The sequence below is a fragment of the Falco rusticolus genome, chromosome 12 (genome assembly GCF_015220075.1).
Source record: "Falco rusticolus isolate bFalRus1 chromosome 12, bFalRus1.pri, whole genome shotgun sequence".
In the NCBI taxonomy this organism is placed as follows: Eukaryota; Metazoa; Chordata; class Aves; order Falconiformes; family Falconidae; genus Falco; species Falco rusticolus.
Genome location: NC_051198.1, coordinates 28,377,655 through 28,398,205, shown reverse-complemented (window position 1 = coordinate 28,398,205; position 20,551 = coordinate 28,377,655). Strand labels below are relative to the sequence as shown.

At 46.7% G+C, this 20,551-nt stretch overlaps 3 protein-coding genes across 4 annotated transcripts in view; 1 reads left to right on the top strand and 2 right to left on the bottom strand.

The window, feature by feature from the left end:
• Nucleotides 1-2,630, bottom strand: part of CAPN14 (calpain 14) — an 89,387-nt gene extending 86,757 nt beyond the window's left edge. The window contains exon 1 of the mRNA XM_037405134.1: nucleotides 2,449-2,630. The gene's annotated coding sequence lies outside the window, so the exon portion shown is untranslated. The remainder of the gene's footprint in view (nucleotides 1-2,448) is intronic.
• LOC119155971 (carbohydrate sulfotransferase 9-like) lies at nucleotides 692-7,302 on the top strand. Its single transcript, XM_037405133.1, has 2 exons — nucleotides 692-2,108; nucleotides 3,567-7,302. The coding sequence occupies exons 1-2, from the start codon at nucleotides 2,009-2,011 to the stop codon at nucleotides 4,376-4,378; spliced, it is 912 nt and encodes a 303-aa protein (XP_037261030.1). The 5' UTR covers nucleotides 692-2,008; the 3' UTR covers nucleotides 4,379-7,302.
• Nucleotides 7,303-8,841: 1,539 nt separating this feature from the next.
• XDH (xanthine dehydrogenase) overlaps nucleotides 8,842-20,551 on the bottom strand; it is a 60,057-nt gene continuing 48,347 nt past the window's right edge. For both annotated transcript variants that reach the window (XM_037405131.1, XM_037405130.1), the window contains 12 exons: nucleotides 19,996-20,187; nucleotides 19,361-19,506; nucleotides 18,679-18,760; nucleotides 18,008-18,103; nucleotides 17,141-17,269; nucleotides 16,167-16,241; nucleotides 15,310-15,362; nucleotides 14,086-14,200; nucleotides 13,373-13,438; nucleotides 11,435-11,623; nucleotides 9,948-10,115; nucleotides 8,842-8,984 (listed from right to left, as the gene is read on the bottom strand). In XM_037405131.1, coding sequence (XP_037261028.1) covers nucleotides 8,934-8,984; nucleotides 9,948-10,115; nucleotides 11,435-11,623; nucleotides 13,373-13,438; nucleotides 14,086-14,200; nucleotides 15,310-15,362; nucleotides 16,167-16,241; nucleotides 17,141-17,269; nucleotides 18,008-18,103; nucleotides 18,679-18,760; nucleotides 19,361-19,506; nucleotides 19,996-20,187 — 1,362 coding nt within the window. In that variant the 3' untranslated portion in view covers nucleotides 8,842-8,933. The remainder of the gene's footprint in view (nucleotides 8,985-9,947; nucleotides 10,116-11,434; nucleotides 11,624-13,372; nucleotides 13,439-14,085; nucleotides 14,201-15,309; nucleotides 15,363-16,166; nucleotides 16,242-17,140; nucleotides 17,270-18,007; nucleotides 18,104-18,678; nucleotides 18,761-19,360; nucleotides 19,507-19,995; nucleotides 20,188-20,551) is intronic.

Below are 20,551 nucleotides of genomic sequence, written 5' to 3'. Positions count from 1 at the left end.
CAGGGCTCTGCCACTCCCGCGTGCGGCCAGGCCACAGATGATGCTGCCCAGCTGCCGAAGAGCAGCTTTGGGAGCTGCAGAGAAGTGCTGCTGAGCACCAGTTTGGTCCCCCAGAGCTGCTCTCTGCACTGGCTAACCTGCTAACCTCTGTGCTGACAGAGCTCACCTGCTCCAGGGAAAAGCAGGGTGTGCTGCCTGGTACAGAACCTCGCGCTGCGGTCACGTCCCGATGACCATGCAGCCCTTGCAGGGTGATCAGCACTACAGTAACACAAGAAATGCTTTTTTTCAATTAATATTTACCCTTCACTCTGCCACCCTCCTGCCCCAAGACCCATCGGGCTGGGAGGAGCAAGCGTGGCACTGCAGCTTGAAGTAAAATGCATGTCTTCTGCTGGGAAGGGAAGAAAAGGGTGGCCGTCCACCCCTGCCCCCGTGCACCCCCCTCGGGCTGTCCCGTGCTTCTCCTGGGTTTGGGGGGACAGGCTGCAGGGTCTGGCCGCGAGACTTGACCTGCCGACACGGGGATCCCACCACCCGGAGGGACCTAGGCAAGCTGCCCTCCTAGCTGAGAGGTGGAAAGCACGTCACAGCCTTTCCCAGAGTCCCAGCAGCTTTCCCAAGGCTCGAAGGAGACGCAGCAGGCTTTACAAGTCACAAACGTGGCTGCGATGGCCGTGAGGTTTGCTCTTTACGCCACAGCTGCGTGTAGCATTTGCCGCACGGTACCCAGCCCAGCTCGGCCACCGCCCGCAGGCGGGCGGGGGGTCCTCGGGTGCGGAGCGCCCTCTGGTGGGAAAGTCGCGGCTGTCCAAGGGAGAGCAAACCCACCTTGGCACAGCGCTGGCTTCCGCCCCGTCTCTGGGAGGGGGGCTGTCACCGGCAGGCCCCCATGCAGCCCAGCCCCGGGGCCCACCCGCTGGGCACTGCCTGGCTCGGTGTCCCGGTCTGTGTGCCCGGCGTGCCCACCTGCTCGCCCCGAGCACTGGGGCACCGATCCCTTCTCCTTCGGCCACCGCAGCCCCTCGCTGCTGCGGGGTCTTTCAGCCAGACCTCGTCCCTGCGGCACGCCAGCCCATGCCTGGCTGCCAGAGGGATGCTGCTGGCAGCAGGTGGCAACTCTCGCTACAACAAGGTCATTTGTAAATAATCATTCTGATTTTGATGTCTTTGTAGCTGGGATGACCATGAGGCTGGACAGGAGCAGGTCACGCTCCCCAGGCCGCTGCAGTCCCCTTTACCTTGGTCTTCACAGTTGTCACACTCCCTGCTCTGGCTGTGGCTCCCTGGGGAAGAGGAGGAACAGCACATGTGGCTGCCCACATGCGTGTGCCCCCCCTTCTCGGTATAACGGGGCTGCCACTCTGCCTGGGGTCTCCAGCTGCTCTCACAAAACAAGCAGCAGCCACCAGTTTTAAGCAGCCCCCAGCAGAAAGGGCACAGGCAGCAGCTCAGCGCTTCCACTCCCTGGTTAGTTATGGACCTGCTGGATGCGCTCCATCGCATCACCTCCCCTGCCCTAGCTTCTACCTTAAAAGATCCACCAGCACCACAAAGGCAGGACCCACGGCCCACCTATTGATCCCCAGTCCCGGCAGAGGCATTCCCCTAAGAAGCGAAGCCAGTGGAGAGCCAGGTGCATCAAGGGACTGGGGACACCTCACCACCAGGTTCTGCAGGACCTGCACGGGGCTGTGGGTGCAGGGCTCATTTCTCACAGGGACCATAGTCACCTGGCGTGGCCAAGCACTGTGGGTATCACAGGCCTTGAATACAGAGGCAGGTTCTGGCTCAAAAACTCGTGTTGTAAAGAGGGCAGGGGGCAGCTTTTGTGGCTCAGGCCATTCCCCTGCCCCTAGCAGAGCTGCTGCCCAAACAGTACTTTAACCCAGCTCTGGGTGTGTTTCTGCTTAAATAAACACAGGAAGTTCCCCAGAACCTTCCTCCAGGTCCCCACCTGCTTGCTGGCATGGTCTTGGGCTCCCAGTGCCACAGCAGCACCTGAAAAATGCGATTCCTTCAACGTCTCGTCGTCTCAGCCGCCCTGGGCATCGCCACCTTCCTGAGCTGGAGGCTGCTTCTCCAGAGCCCGGCTGCCGGCCAAGGAGGTAACACCTGGGCACCGCGACAGCTCTGCAGGGCTGGCAGCATGTCTATGCTGTGGGGAAAATGTCCCAGAGCTTTTTTTTAGAGGTCCTTGGGGGGCAAATGCCTACGGCACAGAAAACCCTGTTTGCACAGTGCCAGGGGCAGGATAACCTGTGGAGAAAGCCCCCGCTGTGGAGCCCTGCAGCTTTATGTCCTTAGCGAGGCCACCGATCTCAGGTGTGGTGGGGAAAGGAGGTGTCAGACTGCTGGAGGTACCTCCCAAAACCTTCGCTGGGAAGGCAGAAATGCTGTTGGGGAGGCAAAGGGAGCAAGGACGTCAGTGATTAATGCCTCTCTTACCTAAAAAGCGCATCCTCCCCTCTCCAGTCCTGGTCAATCCAGGACAAAGTCATCGCTAGTTTTTGCAGACACTGTCAGTCTGGGGCTGGGTGAGTCAACGAGCAGCCCAGGACAGCTTCAGGCACCACTGTGCCTTCGTTCCTGGTGTCCTTTTCCTAACTTTAACTGTGCTTCTCTTCCCTGTGCAGCAGCGTCCCCAAATCAGTGTGAAATATTTAACTTCCCAAGGAGCCAGGAGAAACCATCAAACCGCCCCCACAGGGCTGCCAAATGCCTACACTGAGCAGGAGAGGCAGATTAGCTGCTGCTAGAAGTAAAAAAAAATAGCAAGGCAGGCATTCTTTGTCTGTATTCAAACTCATTATGGCCTCTTTACATCAAAAATAAGAAAAAGAGTAAAGAGCAAAGCTGAAATCTGAGAAATTAAACAGGCTGTCATGGAGCCTTTTTATTTGCTTTTGCCTTTTATATTTGCTTTGCTGTCCTCCTGCTTCTATTTGCTTTTTGCTTTTTATTTGCTTTTGCCTTTCTATCTACAGGAGAAAAAATTTACATATGGAAGTGAGGCAAGAAGTTCCGTCATTTGGATCCTTGAATTGCCCCCAGCCATTAGAAATAATCTTTTGCTTTCACAGATCTTTGATAGCTGTTAACCAATTAAGAGATGCAAAAAAGTTTTGCAGGGCGTTGTGAAAACAAACCAATTTACTACTACTCAGTCTCTCAGAATATTTCTGACTGTCTTTGGTAAACTCACCTCAGTTAAGCCCAGTCAGAAGTGAGGAGTTCAAAGCAATAATTGATTTAGTGGAGAACAGGTCTGTGGCACAAAGCTACGGTCAAGATCGCCTCTGGGACACAGCAGTTTGGGGAAAGGGGGGTCCGGGTGTCCACGATCTCACATGGTCATGGGGATACAACCTCATTTCTCAGCAAACCTGAGCCCTTTGCTGGGGCTGGTCTCCTCTCTCCTCGCCATCTTCTTTGTCCATGCTGTGTCCTTTCCACACTGGAATAACTGGAAAAGAGCCTGCTACAGCATCCTGCACTGGGTGCCAGCTCAGGGCAGAGGTCTAATACGGACTTTCCTCACCTTCATCTCCAAATGGTGTTTCCAGGTGACCTGGCCCCCGAGGCGGAGGAGGGTTTCACTTTGACACTGGACACCTTCTTACACGTTCAGCAGCTCAGGAAGAAGAGACTGAGAGCTTTTTGCAGCCGATCAGGCAAAGTCACCAGGATGCCAAGGAGCAGGGAGGAAAAAGCCTACCTGCTCTCGAGTCTGAGGGTAAGCACCAAGCTGGACCTCCTCTACTGCCAAGTGCCATCGACAGGGATGGAGGAATGGCAGCAGCTTTTGGAGAAGCTAGAGGAGGAGGAGAACGTGACACTCCCAGTACCGCTTCCCTACCCTTGGCGGCACGGTCCAAAGACACAGCTGAGCCAGTTCAACCTGACGGAGATCGAGGCCATGTTAGGGTCTTACACCAAGGTGCTCTTTGTCAGGGACCCTTTCCAGAGGCTGATCTCCACGTTCATGCAAGGCTTGGGCACCAACCCTTCCTTCAGCAGCTTTGTCCAGGATGTTTTAGACAGCGGACAGAAGAAGGCTGGAGCGGCTTGGAAACCACTGGTCAGCCTCTGCCGGCCCTGTCTGGTGCAGTATGACTACGTGGTGGTGTTTGGCTTCCTGAGGCAGGAGCTGGCTCATCTGCTGCGGCGGGCTGGGCTGCCCGCAGACAGCCTCCTCTCCAAGTTCACTGACACCCAAGTGCAGTGGACCTACAGCTGGTTATCCGAGCAGATGTTCAGCGAGCTGTCCCTCCAACAGAAGCAGCAACTGTCTCATTTCTATCGCGGGGATCTTGCTGCTTTCCCATTTCCTAGCAGTTTTCTGTCAGACCTCCTCAGCACCCCAGAGACCTGGTAGAAGTACCCCGGCTGGAGGGACTGTTTCAGAGAACGTTAATCCAAACGCAAGTGCTTCAGGATACCAGCTGGGTCACAGACAGACCCTTGCACCACAGCTGCAGGCAGCATGCTTGTCCATGTCACAGCTCCAAACAGCACATCAGAGAGCAGGGACAGGCCACGGACAGGGAGTCAACGTTCTTCACGCAGCTGAATTGTGTTTCAATACAGCAAAAGCAGGCACTAGGGGAGCACAAGGCTTTGGAGCTCGGAAAACTGCGTGAGCTGAACTGTGCTGGGGTAAAGAGCTCTCGGCAAACCTGGTGGTTTGGGGTGGGGTGGAACCGCCACAGGCCACAGCAGCACTCGCACACCCTCTGCCTGTTGTACCATTTGGCATTCTGGGCTCCCTTTTGGGCCAAGAGGTTTGGCAATGGCTTCTTCATGACACCGCCCCCCCCTCCCCGTGCAGATAACAAGAAGTGCTCCCGAAGGAGCATGTCACCTGGAGCCTGTCTACTCTGTACAGGTAGGTGAGAGAGGACACAGAGTGGGACACCTACCTGGGGAACCACTGGTGATGTTCCCAATCCTGTCATGCTCAGGAAGGCCAGCCCAGCCCCTCACTTGGTCTTATTTGTTCTGTCAACGGTTCCTGTTTTATGACCTCACATCTGTGCATTTAGGCTCAAGAGGGCCCCAGGGATGCAACTTCACGCTTGCTCCCTTTGCAAGTTTTGGGTGAGGATCCCTCCTTCACAGGGCTGACTCAGAGAGGCCAAGCCTGGCTTTCAGCTCTACTCACTAGCAACGAGACAAGGATTCGGCAGCCTGGACCACGTAGCAGCCACACCACTTGGCCAGCCAGCCTTCCACCTGGTCCCAGCAGCTGGCAGGCCCCGTGAAGGTGCCTCAGAGCATCAGGATGCATCACTGTGTGGAAAACACGATGCAGCTCCCTGCTGCAAGCTCCTCCTGGTAGAGCAGCATGAGGGCTGACTGCTGGCTTTCAGAGCTGGCTGCCAGCATGGCCGGGGGACACCCTGGCTCTTCAGCTGGCTTGTGTCCCGCTGGGTAGCCCAGAGCAATCACCTGGCCTCTGCCAGCTGTGGCCACAGAGGTGAACCACCTCGCAGCCTCTGGAAAGAGTCCGTCCTTGCCAAACACCAAGGATGAGATGAAGTTGTCCAGCTTTCAAATTGTGACAGACTTTTACCAGAGCATACCAGTTTTCAGAATGTTTTTTAGCTTTATTTTGCAATGTTGTGACATTCACAGAGAATCCCGCATGCATTCATGTGACAAAGACACATTGATTTGACAATGCTCATTAAAGAACAATAGCAAAAGCTGTTGATTAGAACTGATCTAAAAATATTTATTGAAAACTTGGCCTCCCCTTCTCATCGAGGGACATGCAATTAATAGTATGAAGACATCAGATCAGGTGGCCACCTTTCACCCTCCCTCAAACTATCCAGTTACAGCCATTGTTACTGAAGTGCCTTTATTGTGCGTAATACTTCACGGTTTAGCAAGATGGCATTGCTCCCCTTCTGAGGGCACAGCTCTGGAAGGAGAGAAGCAGCAAATTTCCAATCACACATAGCACTGGAGTCAAGCATCCGTGCTGTATCTCACTGACAAGTACTAGGAAAGGAGCGTTTTTCTCTCCGTAAGCAGCTTGTCCCTTGCAAGCTGAAATCCCGTGCAGCCAGATGTGCGATGTGCGTGACAAGATCCGACGCAGCACCCAGCGGAGGGCAGCGCCGTGCACTCCCAAAGGAGAGCTGCCCTTGGACCGCTTTGTGGCACAGGCCACGGTTTAAGTGGGGCTACCCTACAGCAGCATCTTTTCCTGCCAGCCCTCTGCAGCAAGTCTCAGTCCTTCCCTGAGGTGCCTGGCACTTAGTTCTATGGGAAAGCAATGTAATGAAACGTTAAAGATGGAGAGGTGAAATGAAAAGTCTCAGCTTCGCGTCCCTTAGGGTCCCTGTCACGCCCACAGCCCAACCAGGCTTTACCATCATCTCACTGTAAATTCCTATTAGTCCTCAAGCTTCCCTTCTTCCTTACACCCTTAAAACCCGTATCTCTAAGTGCTTTGCAACCCTGCTTTTATACCACTGCCCCCCCTCAGGTGTTTGATATCTACATTCAATCCCAGTGCACCCCAAAAGGAAGGTGTTTCCTCCTTCCATCAGCTACTGGCTGTGGAAGGGTAGTAAGAGGGCTCTGGGCTGGGGTGGGCTCGAGGTGGGCAAGGACTGGCGCCTGGGAAACAGCGGCTCGCTGATGCTGCAGCAAAATAGCTGCACAGGCTAAAGCCTGCACTGAAGCAGCCTGCTCTGAACACAGCATGTACACACGACTTGGCAAATACACTTCAAATTAATGCACAAAGCAAATCACTGAAGAGAGACTTGATACACCTAATTTAAAAATTTTCACCTGACCAGGCAGTCACTGTGGCAATGTGAGATGCCACAAACCCATTGTGCAATTATGAAAAAGGTGCCCCCAGAACTTGGGGGGGATCAAGAGTCCTTACTCACCCTGCTAGTGACACCCTGTCACGTCCCAGGACCCTCACAGGGAGGGGGCCTCTGGTGAATGCTGGCAGCTTTCCCCAGAAATGACGCTGGAAGCTCCTCAGTATCACGCGCTCTGCCTGTAGCTCCCGCGTTCTGCATTAACACACATTACGTTCCCTCTGTATTTCTTCTTGGCCTGGTCTGAATTCGCATGTACAGCGATCCCGTGAGGCAGATGCCACAGAAACAGCGTTGGCACCACCCTGCCTCACAGGCTGTGTATTTTGCATCCCTCCCTGGACATCCAAGAACATGAATATGCTGGCTCCGATTGCTGTTCTTGCACACAAATGATGACATTTTCTTCTCTAAGAGGTTTTTTTACATATTGCCAACTTTCAGAACAAAAATGTGTTCTTACCCAGTACCTCAGAGCTTACGAAACACCAATATCATATTTCAATTAACAAAATAATTACATAGCAAGCCCAACAGACACAAAATACGTTCTGCAACTCACAACTTCTAGATGGTAGAACCATAGTATTTTAGGCTGAGAAATAAATCTACACATTTCCAAGCTATATACCCCGGAGTGCTTGAAAAAAATATTTCAAACTGTGCACGCATTGTTAAGTCCTACAATGGAGGCCAATTTTAAGCAGTTTGTTTGTGAGCAAAATTTCATATAAGGTAATGGAGTTACATCCTCATGCACCATATTTTTTTGATGGCCCTGGGAGTGCAAAAATAGAAAATAGGACATTTTCATAAAGCTGTGGGCCAGAGAAACAGATAAAAGTTTGCACTGATGAGCAGGTACAGTACGTGGCTGACATCATCTAGAGATAACACGATGCTACAGTGTTAAACCTGACAGTGACAAAACCTGTGAAGAGGGATGCCCAACATTAAATCCAACATGAAAAATGCATTCAACCCAGAAGACATGAGGTCATCATGTAGTCAGCACATTTTTCAGACCAGCAGTCCCTGCAGCAAAATGTATCCATTCTCTTACATTCAGCAAAACTACGAGTTGTCTTGAAAAGAAAGCAAGGCCATAGCATGACAGCAAGGGATTGACCTTAAAGGGCACCCAGAGCCAGCTAGGCCACAGCTGTGTCCATCCTCTGTTCCTCGCCTGGGCCGGTATAAATTGCCTTGGGAACAACAATGAGTAACTTTCTCTGTCACTCCGCGGTCTGTGATGCACTTTGCTATTTAAAAGATGGGGAAAGACGCGGAGGTGTGGGGCAGGAAAAGGCTGTGTCAAACGAAGCAGCATCTTGCTGGAAGTCCTCTTGGTATCTCTAGTTTTTATCCTTAATCGAGAAGGCAAGGTAGCATGTGAACTAAGAATTCATTAAAGCCCTGATGCAGGCAAAGCAATCATCATTTAACTTAGGATAAATCAGCTATTGGTCACGTTGTAGGGTTTTCCTCTAAACCACTTTGTTACATAGGTAAGACCATCTTCATTAGTTCAAAACTCCTCCTCTTCTTCCTCCTATCTGGCTTGTGTGCAGAGGGGACACAGGAGGGTCCAGCCCTCAGTGCCTCTCATGCCTTCCCCCATCTCAGCTAAAGAACTGTCTGTCTGGGTTCAATGCATGTAAGTCCTTCTTGCCATAGCATCACAAGGTGATCCATCTTTTCCCCATAATAGAAAAAAAGAGAAACAACCATCCTGCCATTTCACACTGGCAATAAGTGTGTCTCCTGTCCTTGCAGCAATTTTAAATGAAACCTGTAAGATTATTCAATTACACCTGGATAATATCATCTTCCACTTACTCTTCATTTGAATTTACATCACAGCTATAATCTTGCAGCAATTCCCTCTCCTAGAGAAAACAAAGATTGGACATTTAAATGTGAAAGCTCCGTTAATCAGTGGATGAGCTGCATGAACACAGATTACTTTCTTTCTTTTTTCTTCCCCACCCCCCCCCCCCCCCCCCCCAGTCGTACTGTATTGTGGTCCCTCTGGTGTAAGCTCATTTTCACGAGGAAGAGTTTACTCCGCAGACTTCCCATTTACACACGCACAGACCATGGTTTAAAGGTCCCTGGCTCAGCAGAAGGGCACTGTAAAGAGAAAAAACAAAAGTTAGCAACAAATGAGGGTCCTGGCCTGGGTTCAGCATGCCCCACCACGCTCCCTTTGAGATGGGTGACTGTGTCCCATTGAAGATCTGAGCTGATATCCCAGCCTTTCAAAGCACAGAGGTGTCTGTCTCCTGGCACTCCTGTCAGCAGCTGTGTCTGGCTCTAGCTGGAGGCCTGACAACCAGCAGTTTGTACAAATTCTCAAAACCGTTTCTGAGTCCTTCTCCCCAGACAGTGATGCAGGTGTTAGGCGAGGAGGACTAAGACATACAGGTTTTGCAATTAACCACAGTGGGGCTCAAGCTTACGAAAGCCTGAAGGATGCCCGCATGGACAAGACAGCTATGTTATCAGCCACACAGGAATCAGCAGGACTCTGTGGGGCCTCACGCCTATGATGTGCTGTCACGACACTGTAACAGAGGAGGAGCCCATGAAAAGACAGTGACAGGGTTAACTCCTGCACTCTGTCAGATGTCGTCTAAGGAGGCTCCTCTGCGGTTACAATACTCCAGAGAAGGAAGCATTTTCAGTAACACCTTCCCCTCCCTTCCTCCCTGAGGGATACCACTAAATCACAGAGTGGACCTGCAAGGTATGTTAGTGGTGGTGATCCCCCAAGAGATGATAATCAGGAGCATCAGGATAACAAGTTAGTGCCTTTGTTCTACAGACAGCACTTGGAGGATGGAAGGATGAACTGCAATTCCATTGATAATGTACGGCAGCCCTTCTAGCAATGGGACCCATACTCTGTGGATTTCTCTTATTTGGTGGCATCTTAACGAAGGGTAACATCCCTGAAATAAAAATGATCTGCTACGCAGGGCCACAGCCTCCCCATCCTGTTCTAATCCCAGACCTGGGCCACTGTGACCAGTACACACATTCCACGTGGGGTAGGCTGGCTAGGGAGCAGGCTGTGAAACCAGAAGCTGTTACCATTTTGGTGAAGATATCCACGCAAGCATTGCGGATCCTCTCTGGGGTGGCAGGGCTGTCCAGCCTGAACAGTTCAGTCAGGCCAGACTCCTTCCTCGCTGAGTAGATGGCATCTTTAATGGCATAAAACACTGAGGCAGACAGGAACAGAGGTGGCTCTCCCACAGCCTAGACAGAGCACAAGCAAGAGTGAGGCTGCAGCCCAAAACAGTCTTGGCCCTGGAAAGACTAATGAGCTAACAGAAAGATGAGCAAGCCCCACTGACAATCAGGAATTGTTCCCACTCCTCATTCCTTTTTTGTAACTTCTCAGTCTCCCAGATGTGATCAGGAAGGAAAGGCCAAGCCAAAACAGCTCCTTGCCTTCCAGGAGTGAACTTCAGTCTACCTGATATTACCTGTGAGGAAACACAAAGCTGAAACAGCCTCCAGTCTGCCAGGTGTGATTAGCGAGGAAAGACTGAGCTAAAACAACACCCAGTCCATTTAAAGAAGAGACAGGAGGAGAATGTAAGCTTTCTGACACAGCAAGGCTGTTGTGAAGGTAAGAGGGATTAACACATTTTCACAGGTTTTTGGATGGTGCCAAAACTGCAGGAAAGGGAATCAGATAAGGAGACAGCGGTGAGTTGACTGGCCAGAAAGTGTGTTGTTCCATCACTGAAGGTCCCTGCAAACTAGCAGGAATGCTTCCCTTGGGGTTTATACAAGTATTATCTAGTACTGAGGTCCCTGCCAGCCCCATTTTTCTTAATTCTGTCATCAGCACTATCACCCAAAGTGTTCAGCACCAATCACCCAAAAAGTTCTCCTCATTGATGAAGATGTTCCTGTGGATGGAAGGGAAATGGGAAACTGTAAGGAGGCAGGCTGGGCATATACAGATAGGGGTGGCCTCTCCAAATGCGCTGTTAAACCGTTAAACCATAAGTAAAGCAAATTCATTGACACTCTACACTCAGCCCTGCTCTGTGCAGCCCTCGCTAACTGCAGAGAACAGCACTGACTGCAGTGGAAACAGCAGAAGGACACGTGGATTAATAATGAAGCTTTAAGGGTGATATAAGCACTGTGAAACAGTAAAGAAAGCAAAACGTGAGAACTCAGACACAGGATCTTGGTATATCAGATCTGGGGGACGACAGTGCTGGAAATGTTATCCCGTAGCAGTGGCTGCGGTGCCAGGGAAGGGCAACCAGGGAGCTGACATGCAGGGGAAGGCTGGCAGCCTCTGTGACAGCACAACTGGCACAGCTAAGCCACTTCAGTTCTCTCTGGTGGACAATCAGGGTGGCATTGTGCTGGTTATTTCAGTTCTTCCTACCTATAAGGGACAGTGTAAATATTTCTGGTAAGGAATGGGAAAACTTCCTGACACCAGAATAAAGCCAGCATAACAAGATTAACTATTTACACACATGCATCATTATCACTCAGCTTCACATAATTCTAGAGCAGTGGGAGGCCTGCAGCTCTTGCAGGTATACCTTGGATGAATAAACCGCTTTGCTGTTTGGACAGTCACGGAGAAGAGACACATAGAATTCTGTTGGGATGTCTCCGAATGCTGGGATTTTGTACATCCCAGGTCCTCGAGTGTACAAGTTCCCTTCAGGGGAATAGCGCAGCTCCTCCATGGTGAAGAGCCCAAGGCCTTGGACAAATGCTCCTTCTATCTACAAATGCATCCAAACAAAGTTACATTCTTTTTTTTGTTGTCGTTCTTCCCTGCACAAGAGCAGCAACAATTTCCACCAGAGTTTTCAGCCCTCCCCTCCTAATTCCCCAGTTTTTGTCTCATGTCCCTTCTGCTGAGTACAGCTCAGCACTTTGCACAATTCCTGTGTTCCCATATGGATGTGACTGTATTTCACTGTCGGGTGAAGCAGTTTACAAATACAAGCAAACAGATATACTGTAAATGCAGGACAAGAATTTTCTGATGAAACAAGGAAAAAACCCAATGCCAAAATATTGATTCCTTCACAGGCAGATTAACACTGAGTTGTACTTGCTGGTAATTCAAAGGACAAGAAGACTAAAAGGACTGAAGATGACATATCTGAAGACAAACTATTTTACACTTTCTATTTCAGTATAAATGCTTTTCTAAGTGCCTGCACATTCTCAGGTCATCAGCACAGACACCTGCAAAAACACCTCCAGATCCATTCAAGTACTAAAGATTTCTTTGCATAATTTTTCTACTGTCAACTTTAGGAGAATAAAGTAAATAATTAAAAAAAAAAAAGAGAAAAGGGAACAGCTATGAGAGGAGGATGTGCCTGAACAACCTTATGTGAAGAAGCTTTGCACCCACAGAGATCTGACAGGCAGATCAGTCCAAAGATTTGGCACAGACATTCATTAACCCAGCTCTGTGTACTTGTGCTCCTCCAGTCACAGCAGATCCTCTCTCTCCCGTGCCCCCAGACCCTCTGCAGCGTTTCATGTAAGGACACAGGAAATGGAGACGACTCCTTTGACAGGCTCTGTATAGATCTCTCTACTCCCAGACCCAACTGACAGGCTGTGAAGACAGGAAGGCTCCTTGTCTCCTTGGCCACTTCCAAAAAAAGTCTCTTTCAGAAAAAAAAAAGTCACTTCAAAGAAGTTTCATTTTAACTATAGCAGAGCTCTGCAACTTGTGCTCTCCTGTAAACCCCACATCCTGCAGCAGTTTCACTGGAGTTACACCATATCAACATCTAAAGTTCGCAAGAGAGCCAAGATGGCTAGATGAGCACACGTGAGTGTCTAATGATTCATCTGTTGGTGTATCAAACAACCCTGTGTTTATTACCTTTATTTGCTGAGAGGTATCATTGTGATTATTACCGCACAAAATATGGAAGTAAACTTATCCCTGCCCAAGGAATTTGCAAGCTAAGTGACTGGTTCAATTTTCTACTGAGATTCCTACACAGCAGTAGCTGGAGGACAAAATCTACCACCCTAGTTCTTTATTCACAGAATTTTCACTGAGTTAAGTAGGACTTGATATTGACAGATAGGAGTATAAAAAAATCCAGGTGTGGGATTTAGTCTCACATGTCACACTGTAGAAATTAAGCCTGGGATGAGATCATTCCATCATATAAGTATTCTCTGGATTCATTTCTTAGGCAAGGCAGATGCTAAAAAGCATCAATGTGGTGGTAACTGGGGAATATCCTGTAGTCTTAAAATCCAAGGCAAAAAAGCCCCAACAGGATATTTTCCTACAGAATTCTGTGCCTATTGCAGAGTTAAGCATAGGTCAAACTGTTTTCATAGCTAGCCTAAAACACCTCATTGGATGCCCAAACTGAAAGTGCTCTGTTTGCAAAGGCACAACCTGGAGAGGGATAATGGCTTATCTAGAAAAGCCCGAGAGCAGTATGATCGCTTTAACATGGTGGAAATAGCAGTACTATTTTGCTTACCTGTCCTATGTCTATGGCTGGGTTCAGACTGGTACCAACATCCATAACAATGTCTGTGCGAATGTTCTAAAAGGCAGAAATAAAGAATAAATCAGCACAGAACACTGAAATCTGTACACCATGGTGTTGTATGAGTAAGGTATCCAACTACCACCCACACTTGGTCAGTGTTCAACAATCTATTTCAGCTCAACTCTTTGTATTGATTTTTAATCTGAGTTCATCCCTGAAGTAAATCAACGGGACTCACTGCAGTTTTCCCCAGAGATCCAGTGGACCCAATTTATATCAGTTCCAAGCTTCTAGCACCAGTGCTCTGTACTTGAGCATAAGCAACTAGGTCAGATTCTGATTATTTTTTTTTTCCTTTCTAAAAGTCTTCAGTGCTATTTTTAATCATTAACTCAATTCCAGTATGTTTCTGTTCTTTTGTGCTAACACAGTGCTGCTATCTCTTACTTAAGCAAATCCAATAACTTTTGCAATCATTCATTAAGCCTCCTAATATCCCTGCCACTGGGTAGATAATTATCATTTTATTATATTTTACGGATTGTTGCACTGTGGAACAGAGGAGTTAAGAAATTTACTGAAGGTCACACCAGACCAATGGCAGAGCTAGGAACAGGCTGACACCCAGTGTTTGTTCTAGCTCCCTGTGAATGTTTCCTTCACCTAAACACAGAGGGTTATTTCATTGCTGACCCCCTCACCTTGTGGTCACCTGTCAGGCAATCTATCTCAACCTCGGAGCAAGCAACACCATAACTGAAGTAGCAGAATGGTCTCCCTTCATTCTTTTCAAAGTTGTAGCCAAGGTCAGGAATTCTTGATGCAAAGAAAAACAAAGCCACATGAACACAAGCCTTCCATGAACAGTCAAACTGAATACAAATACATTGCAACGTTGAAATCCTTATTCACTTTTGTTTCATCCCTTCCATCAAGCCCATGCAGAAATGAAAAGTGTAAACTGTAAATAGTAATCTGCTAAACCTGTTCTGTATTCCAAACCCTGACTGAAACTATCAAACTATTTCAGCCATCTTTATTTTCCCATGAATCTTAGTGCTTGCGATGACCATTATGACCTCATTCCCACCAATCCAGTAAGAAATCTTTCGCATTTAGAGTGTAGTTGAATGTTTGTTGGAGGTCATGAAATTTCAGAGCGTAATCAAGTTGAACCAAAAACTGGATTAAGCCAAGAACGGATTTTAAGCACAGTTCAAGACAAACTTTGTATCTGGTATTAATACCTTATCTGAGCACTCGTTTATTAAAATACTGACAGTCACTTAGTTAAGAGAAAAAAACACATTTCAGAGATGCAACAGAAATGAGCTCACAGTGTATTTTAGTCCTAAATAGGCTTATCTGAAAACTGTGTTTAGTTTTTTATGTCAATCCCTCTGCCTCAAAGATGATGGATCTCTCTTCCTCCAGCAACAAAGCTGACTAAGAAAAGTGCCTCATTTCAGAACAGCACAGGAACCAGTAAGAGCTTAAATGGGAGAATGAAATTGAAAACACTCACTCCAGCCAATTGCCGTAAGCAGCTTTGCTCTCAAGGACAACTCCTGCCCCCTTTTTCCCTGCACCGTTCTAGTGCAGCTCTAATCTAATCACGAGGCTGATGCAGAGCAGAGCCCCAGGCAAAGCTCTGTTTTCATTTATGCCTTCTCAGACCTAGGTCAGCTAGAGTGAAGTTAGATCTACTTCAGGTTTACATGAGATCTCAACTTGGCCCCCAGGGCTGTGCTCCATCAGGAACCGATTCTCCTCAGCTTAACATTTCTAGGTAGGAAAGGGAACACAGCCCTAAATCAGAGCACTGACGGGGGGGATAGGGGCTGTAAATCCTCCCAGAATTTCCCTGGCTGCAACCCATGCAATCGAGTAAAAGCTGTGCCTCTGCAGTGTGAATATTCACTCACCTATAAAACCCCGTGGCCGACAGGCTAACGCAGTTCTCATAGGCGGCTTTAATCTGGGAAAGTGAACAAGAGTTTGAAAACAGTAGTTGCCCAGCCAGTCCCTGCAAAATAGCTGCCTCAAACACATTTCCAGGAGAGCATGAATAGAAGGTGTCTAGTGACAGACAGCTGTCATGCTACCCAGCACCAGCAGTGCCAAGGGAAACGTCATGATGCAGTTGCTTCCCCAAATAGCCCCGTCAGCAGCTACCAAGGCCAGAACTTGCCTGTTGGCAGAGGGATAAGACTTGCTCTTGTTTATTCAGCTCTCAGCTACAGGTTAGACTTTCAACCTCAGAGACAAAGGTTAAACTGACAGTCATCTTGACTTCAGTGAGGCCACAGGGAATCTTTTCCTGACTTTCAAATCATAAAGTCAAAGCTTCTCCCATGAAAAGACCACCTTGGATCTGAAAATGGCCCGAGAGGCTTACAGCACCCCGATCTCTTACTGTTGAGGGTACAGAAAAATTGCAGCCAAGGAGCACTACAGGAGGCGGACAGCAGCTCAACAAAAAGTCATCTTTATTACAGAATCCCTTCACTACAAATCAGATTTTTTCCTGCCCAAGACTATAGCCTAAATAGAAAGATATATATAAACACTCAAGACTTATTTGGTCAAGTTTGTCACAGGCAGGCCCCAGGATTGGGAGAAATCTCAGTATTAAAGTCATAACTGATGTTTTAGTTTCTGTTTCACTGTCTTTGCTAGCAAGATGCAGAAGGCCTGGCGAATACACCTGCATACAGGGTTTGGTAATTAGAATGATCATTGACAATGCCCCCTTGTCTTGTGACAGACACAAACAGCTTACCCAGTCTTCCCAGGATCCTTTGGGATTAGACTGTTTGATCGGCTCAAGTCTTTTTAAGATAGTCTGACACGCGTTCTAGAAACAAAGAGAGAGAAGCAGTATTTTAAGATTTGAAAAGTCAGCTTACAGTATTAAGAGCCCTGTAAGAGTTTCAAAGAACCTTCTGTTTAAATCAATATTGCCTTCAGTGTATCACAACAAGGAATAAAGTTCACTAACAGATGTCATGCTATATAGGAAGAAATGTTGACTGAAAAAGATTTTAAAGCAGATTGGCTGTGCCGATAGCAGAAGGAAATCCCAAATACAGCACAGAACTTCCCATAGCATGACACAAAATATCAGAAGTCCACCTATTTATACAGTAACTTTTTCCGTGCCAAGTCATAGCAGGACATCTTAACATATCTAGCAAGATTATCTGTAACACACAAAAAAAATACCTTGCAAAATTCAACCTACTCAGACAATCTGTGCAGAGAATAAAAACAGCCTGATTATTTTACTTTGTGGATTACTCTTCCCCTTTTCTTTAAAGCTGAGAATGAGCAGTCCTAAATTCCTTTTTTTCAGTGGAAAAGTCACATACCCTGCAAATATTTGTATCCGTAACCACTACATCAGAGCTGAGTGTGGCAACACTTAGAGGTTCTGGAGCACAGCCCACAAACCATCTACTATTAATATTTGTAACACAATATATTTGTTATAGATAAGGCTGCATTAATTATGAAGCTAGCTAGCTATTTAAATGGATGTTTTGTTCTGTTCATTTTGAACAACCTGAAAAAAATATGGTCATTCATCACCTAACACCGCTGGTAGTTATAGTAGGTAAAGAACTTAAAGGTATCCTTAGCCTGGAATTGCCTTTTGATGGTTATGTTTTCCTTAAGCAGTAAATACATATCAGCTTCTCATGTTCTAGAGTCCTAGCTTATAACCCGCTAGTTTAAATAACTCCGTTTCCATACATGAACGGCCATTCCATTGATGTCCGCGCTGACAGATGCGGCTGTCGGGGAGGTATTGGGGACAGTGTTTGTGCTGGTCTCACTGATGTAAATTTTGGAGGTTGGGATGCCCAGTGTCCTACTAGCAACCTGCAGAGCAAAGGTAAACAATTGGTAAGCAGCTCTTCTGATACATGAGCATTATCATTCACTGCTTACACTGCTAGGATCCACACCGCAACCTCTACCCTCTCCCGTCCCAAATTTCGTTTTTGTTCAAGTCCCATTTAATTTGGTGACTGAAAGCTAATGAGAACATTGTTAGGTTTGCCCTTCACAGACTGAATGTGTGCAAGCACATACACGTACACTTTTGCCACACAGACATTCACTTCACTATTGTGAGACTAAATTCCTCTCTCAACAATTATAAGAATCAGAGGATAAAGAGGCCTATTAGATTCCCCTTTCATTTCCATGCCAAAGCAGTGTTGCTCCCTTAGGCCTTTTTAAGTACAAAGCTGTTAGCATACGCAGATAGATATATTTTTTTTAAAAAGTCATATTGCAAGCATATGTAAACTGTATTTTTATGGGATGAAATGAAATTGCCACAGAAGTTTGTAAGCATAAGAAGATTGTGAGCATAAACTGTATTATCTAGATAATAAGAGTTAAGATGATGAAGAATCTAATTCTCATACTTAAATGTGAGAATACTCTGGAAATCTAGCACTGCTGCTGAAACAATTAAGAGAAATTAGTCATGATTTTTTACCCTATGCATGCACATAGAGGAAGTGCCAAACTGTCTGAGGCAGTACTATACAGTGAGTGTAATTTTTCTGAAAAGATGTCTCATGTGGTTAACTCCAAACTCATTATTACCTGAATCATTTTGGTGTGAAGTCCTTGGCCCATCTCAGTCCCTCCATGTGTAAGTAACACAGAGCCATCTGTATACACATGAATCAGAGCTCCAGCCTATAAAAGGAAACATTAATTCAAGAGTCATCATAAATGATCTAGGGAAATCCTTAGCAGATTTCAGTTACAAATTATAGAGAGAATTAATGCAGAACTAGACCAAAATCATTATTCAGTGTAATTCAAGCCACTAACTTACACTTGAGGTGAGTTTGGTTTAATCTCACCAACTCACTAGAAGTTCCAACGACCCAACAAACCTCAGTCAGTATTTTCAGCTCAGAAAGCCAGTGAAGTAACCTAAATCTGCCCCTTCACCTAAACTTGCAAATACCACTGACAGTCCATCAAGTCAGGTCAAATACAGGAACAGTGTTTAGTCTATTGAGGAAGAAGGAATAGGCAGGGAAATTAACACAACACAATACCATGGAAACATAGCTGCACTGTGGTGTCTTTTGACAATATAAACTGGTAACTGTTGCATTGCTCATTTTGGTTTGAAAAATACGTGCTCTTCACTAATTTACTACTTCTGTGAAAGGCTCCCGTTTGGTACAAACAGAGGAGGGCCTGGAGGAGGCAGCATAAATCTAGCTTCTCTACTGGAAAGATGAATGACACTTACAGACCTGGTTCAGAAATGGGATAGTGAAACTGATGCCAAATTTGGTAGGAATGATACACATCCCCCTCTTCTTCCAGCGATTCTGCCTGCAAGGAAAGAACATTACTCATACTCATGAGGCTTTCATCGCAGTTCAATACTACGCTTCCCTCCAACAGCTTGGGTTTCAAAGCAGAAATCAAATACCTGAATGCAATATAGACTGAGTTAATCAGTAATTTTTATGAAAAATTGGCTTGTTCATGGGTTCTAACAGGAAGAAATCCAAACTGAAGGTGCTCCCGAGGCATTATAGAAGCAATTGTCTGGATTATTAACTATTCAGTTGTGCATACAAGCCAACTAGGAAAAAAAAAAAAAGACTATAAGGCAGGGGAAAGCCTAAGCAAATTACCTTGATAGCCATTTGAAAAGCCTACTTGGACTTAGCAAACACCCTCTCCCTTTTCTACATTTCCCTTACAAATTTGTGTCATGCTAGATCTGAATTCTGCCTTATTTAAGCTACCAGCTCACTGATAGAAGTTTCTTCCCACAGTGAACATGCATATATTTCAAACAGAGAAATTTTTAGAAGTCAATGCAAATATAAGGTCTGACTTCATATCACTCAAGCTGCTAAGAAAACTTCAGAGGTTAGTAGGCAACAGGCGCACTCAGTAACAGGACAGCTCCAGAACACCTACTTGTTGAATTCTTCAATTAATTTCTTCCTGGCATGATAGCTAGAGCTTGACAAACATTCATCCCAGCATCTTCGTAGAGTAAATCCCTCCAGCTTTTGGTTAAAATGAGTCAGGTCTCCTTCGTTATAAAGATTGAGCTTTCGCACCTTCCCAAAGAGACATATGAAGGACATGCCAAGTTTAATGTTTCAGACTAGGTCTTTTTAATAGATGACATCAAAAACATGTTGGTTCCTAGTGTTATTCCTCCCCTCACTCTACAGGACAATAGAATTAACAGACATGTATCTGTTTATGGGAAAGGGGGACTAAAACATTAAGGCTGGGAATTTTCAGTAGAGGTTCGGACTTAAGCACATTGTAAATAAGATTAAGGTACTTAGTGCCTTTGGACTTTTTATTTTTTAATATCTATCCTTAAAGCAGGTGTTTCACAACTGAAGCTATTCAGGGAATATAATGAAGCAGAAGATAATCCATGCTATAATGTGGCAGATTTACAGAAAGTTTGAGATTCTGCTAAGGGCTTAGCAAAAATGAAGCAAAAGTTCTTCTGCTTAGTGATTTTCTGTAGTTCAGTTCCCTGAGCTTACTCAAAGGCAGCACCACCCTGAAATGTGTCAGTGGATCTGTACCTCCTCAGGTGGCAGGCCACACTTCTGAGCAATGTCGCTCATCCAGCACTCAGCGATCATCATTCCTTGGGGCCCTCCAAAGCCACGGAAGGCTGTGTTGGAAGGCAAGTTGGTCTTGCAAACAATGCCCACACTGTTGACATTAGGAATGTTGTAGGAGTTATCCAAATGAAACAGGGCTCTCTCTATAACCTGGTGAAGAGAAGGAAAATGGGGGTGAATACATTTTCCATGAATCATGTCAGACTTCCTACTAGCTATCAAAACCAGACAGAAAGCTCTGAAGCTAATTTACAACCAGCACTTTCTCTTGTATCCTGCAATTCTGTAGTCACCACAGCTGGATGAGCACTGCGGTGCAGTCAGTACTCCGTCCATTTGCAATGGTGTGTCAAGTGGTACCCTCCTGAAGGCCAGGACAGTAAGCATACTTCTCTGTTGAGACTTGAGACCCTGGGACAGATTGAGCTTCAAAGTCCTTTGTTGGCCACGGGCTCATGCTGAGCCAAACTGCTACTAAATACCATTATCCACCTGGAAGAACCAGAATATTCTT

Excerpts from the sequence above, each read along its gene's own strand:
- LOC119155971 (XM_037405133.1), top strand. The coding sequence starts at position 2,009 with ATGCGATTCCTTCAACGTCTCGTCGTCTCAGCCGCCCTGGGCATCGCC. Across the intron at positions 2,109-3,566 it reads CCCGGCTGCCGGCCAAGGAG|GTGACCTGGCCCCCGAGGCG; the intron begins GTAACACCTGGG and ends TGGTGTTTCCAG.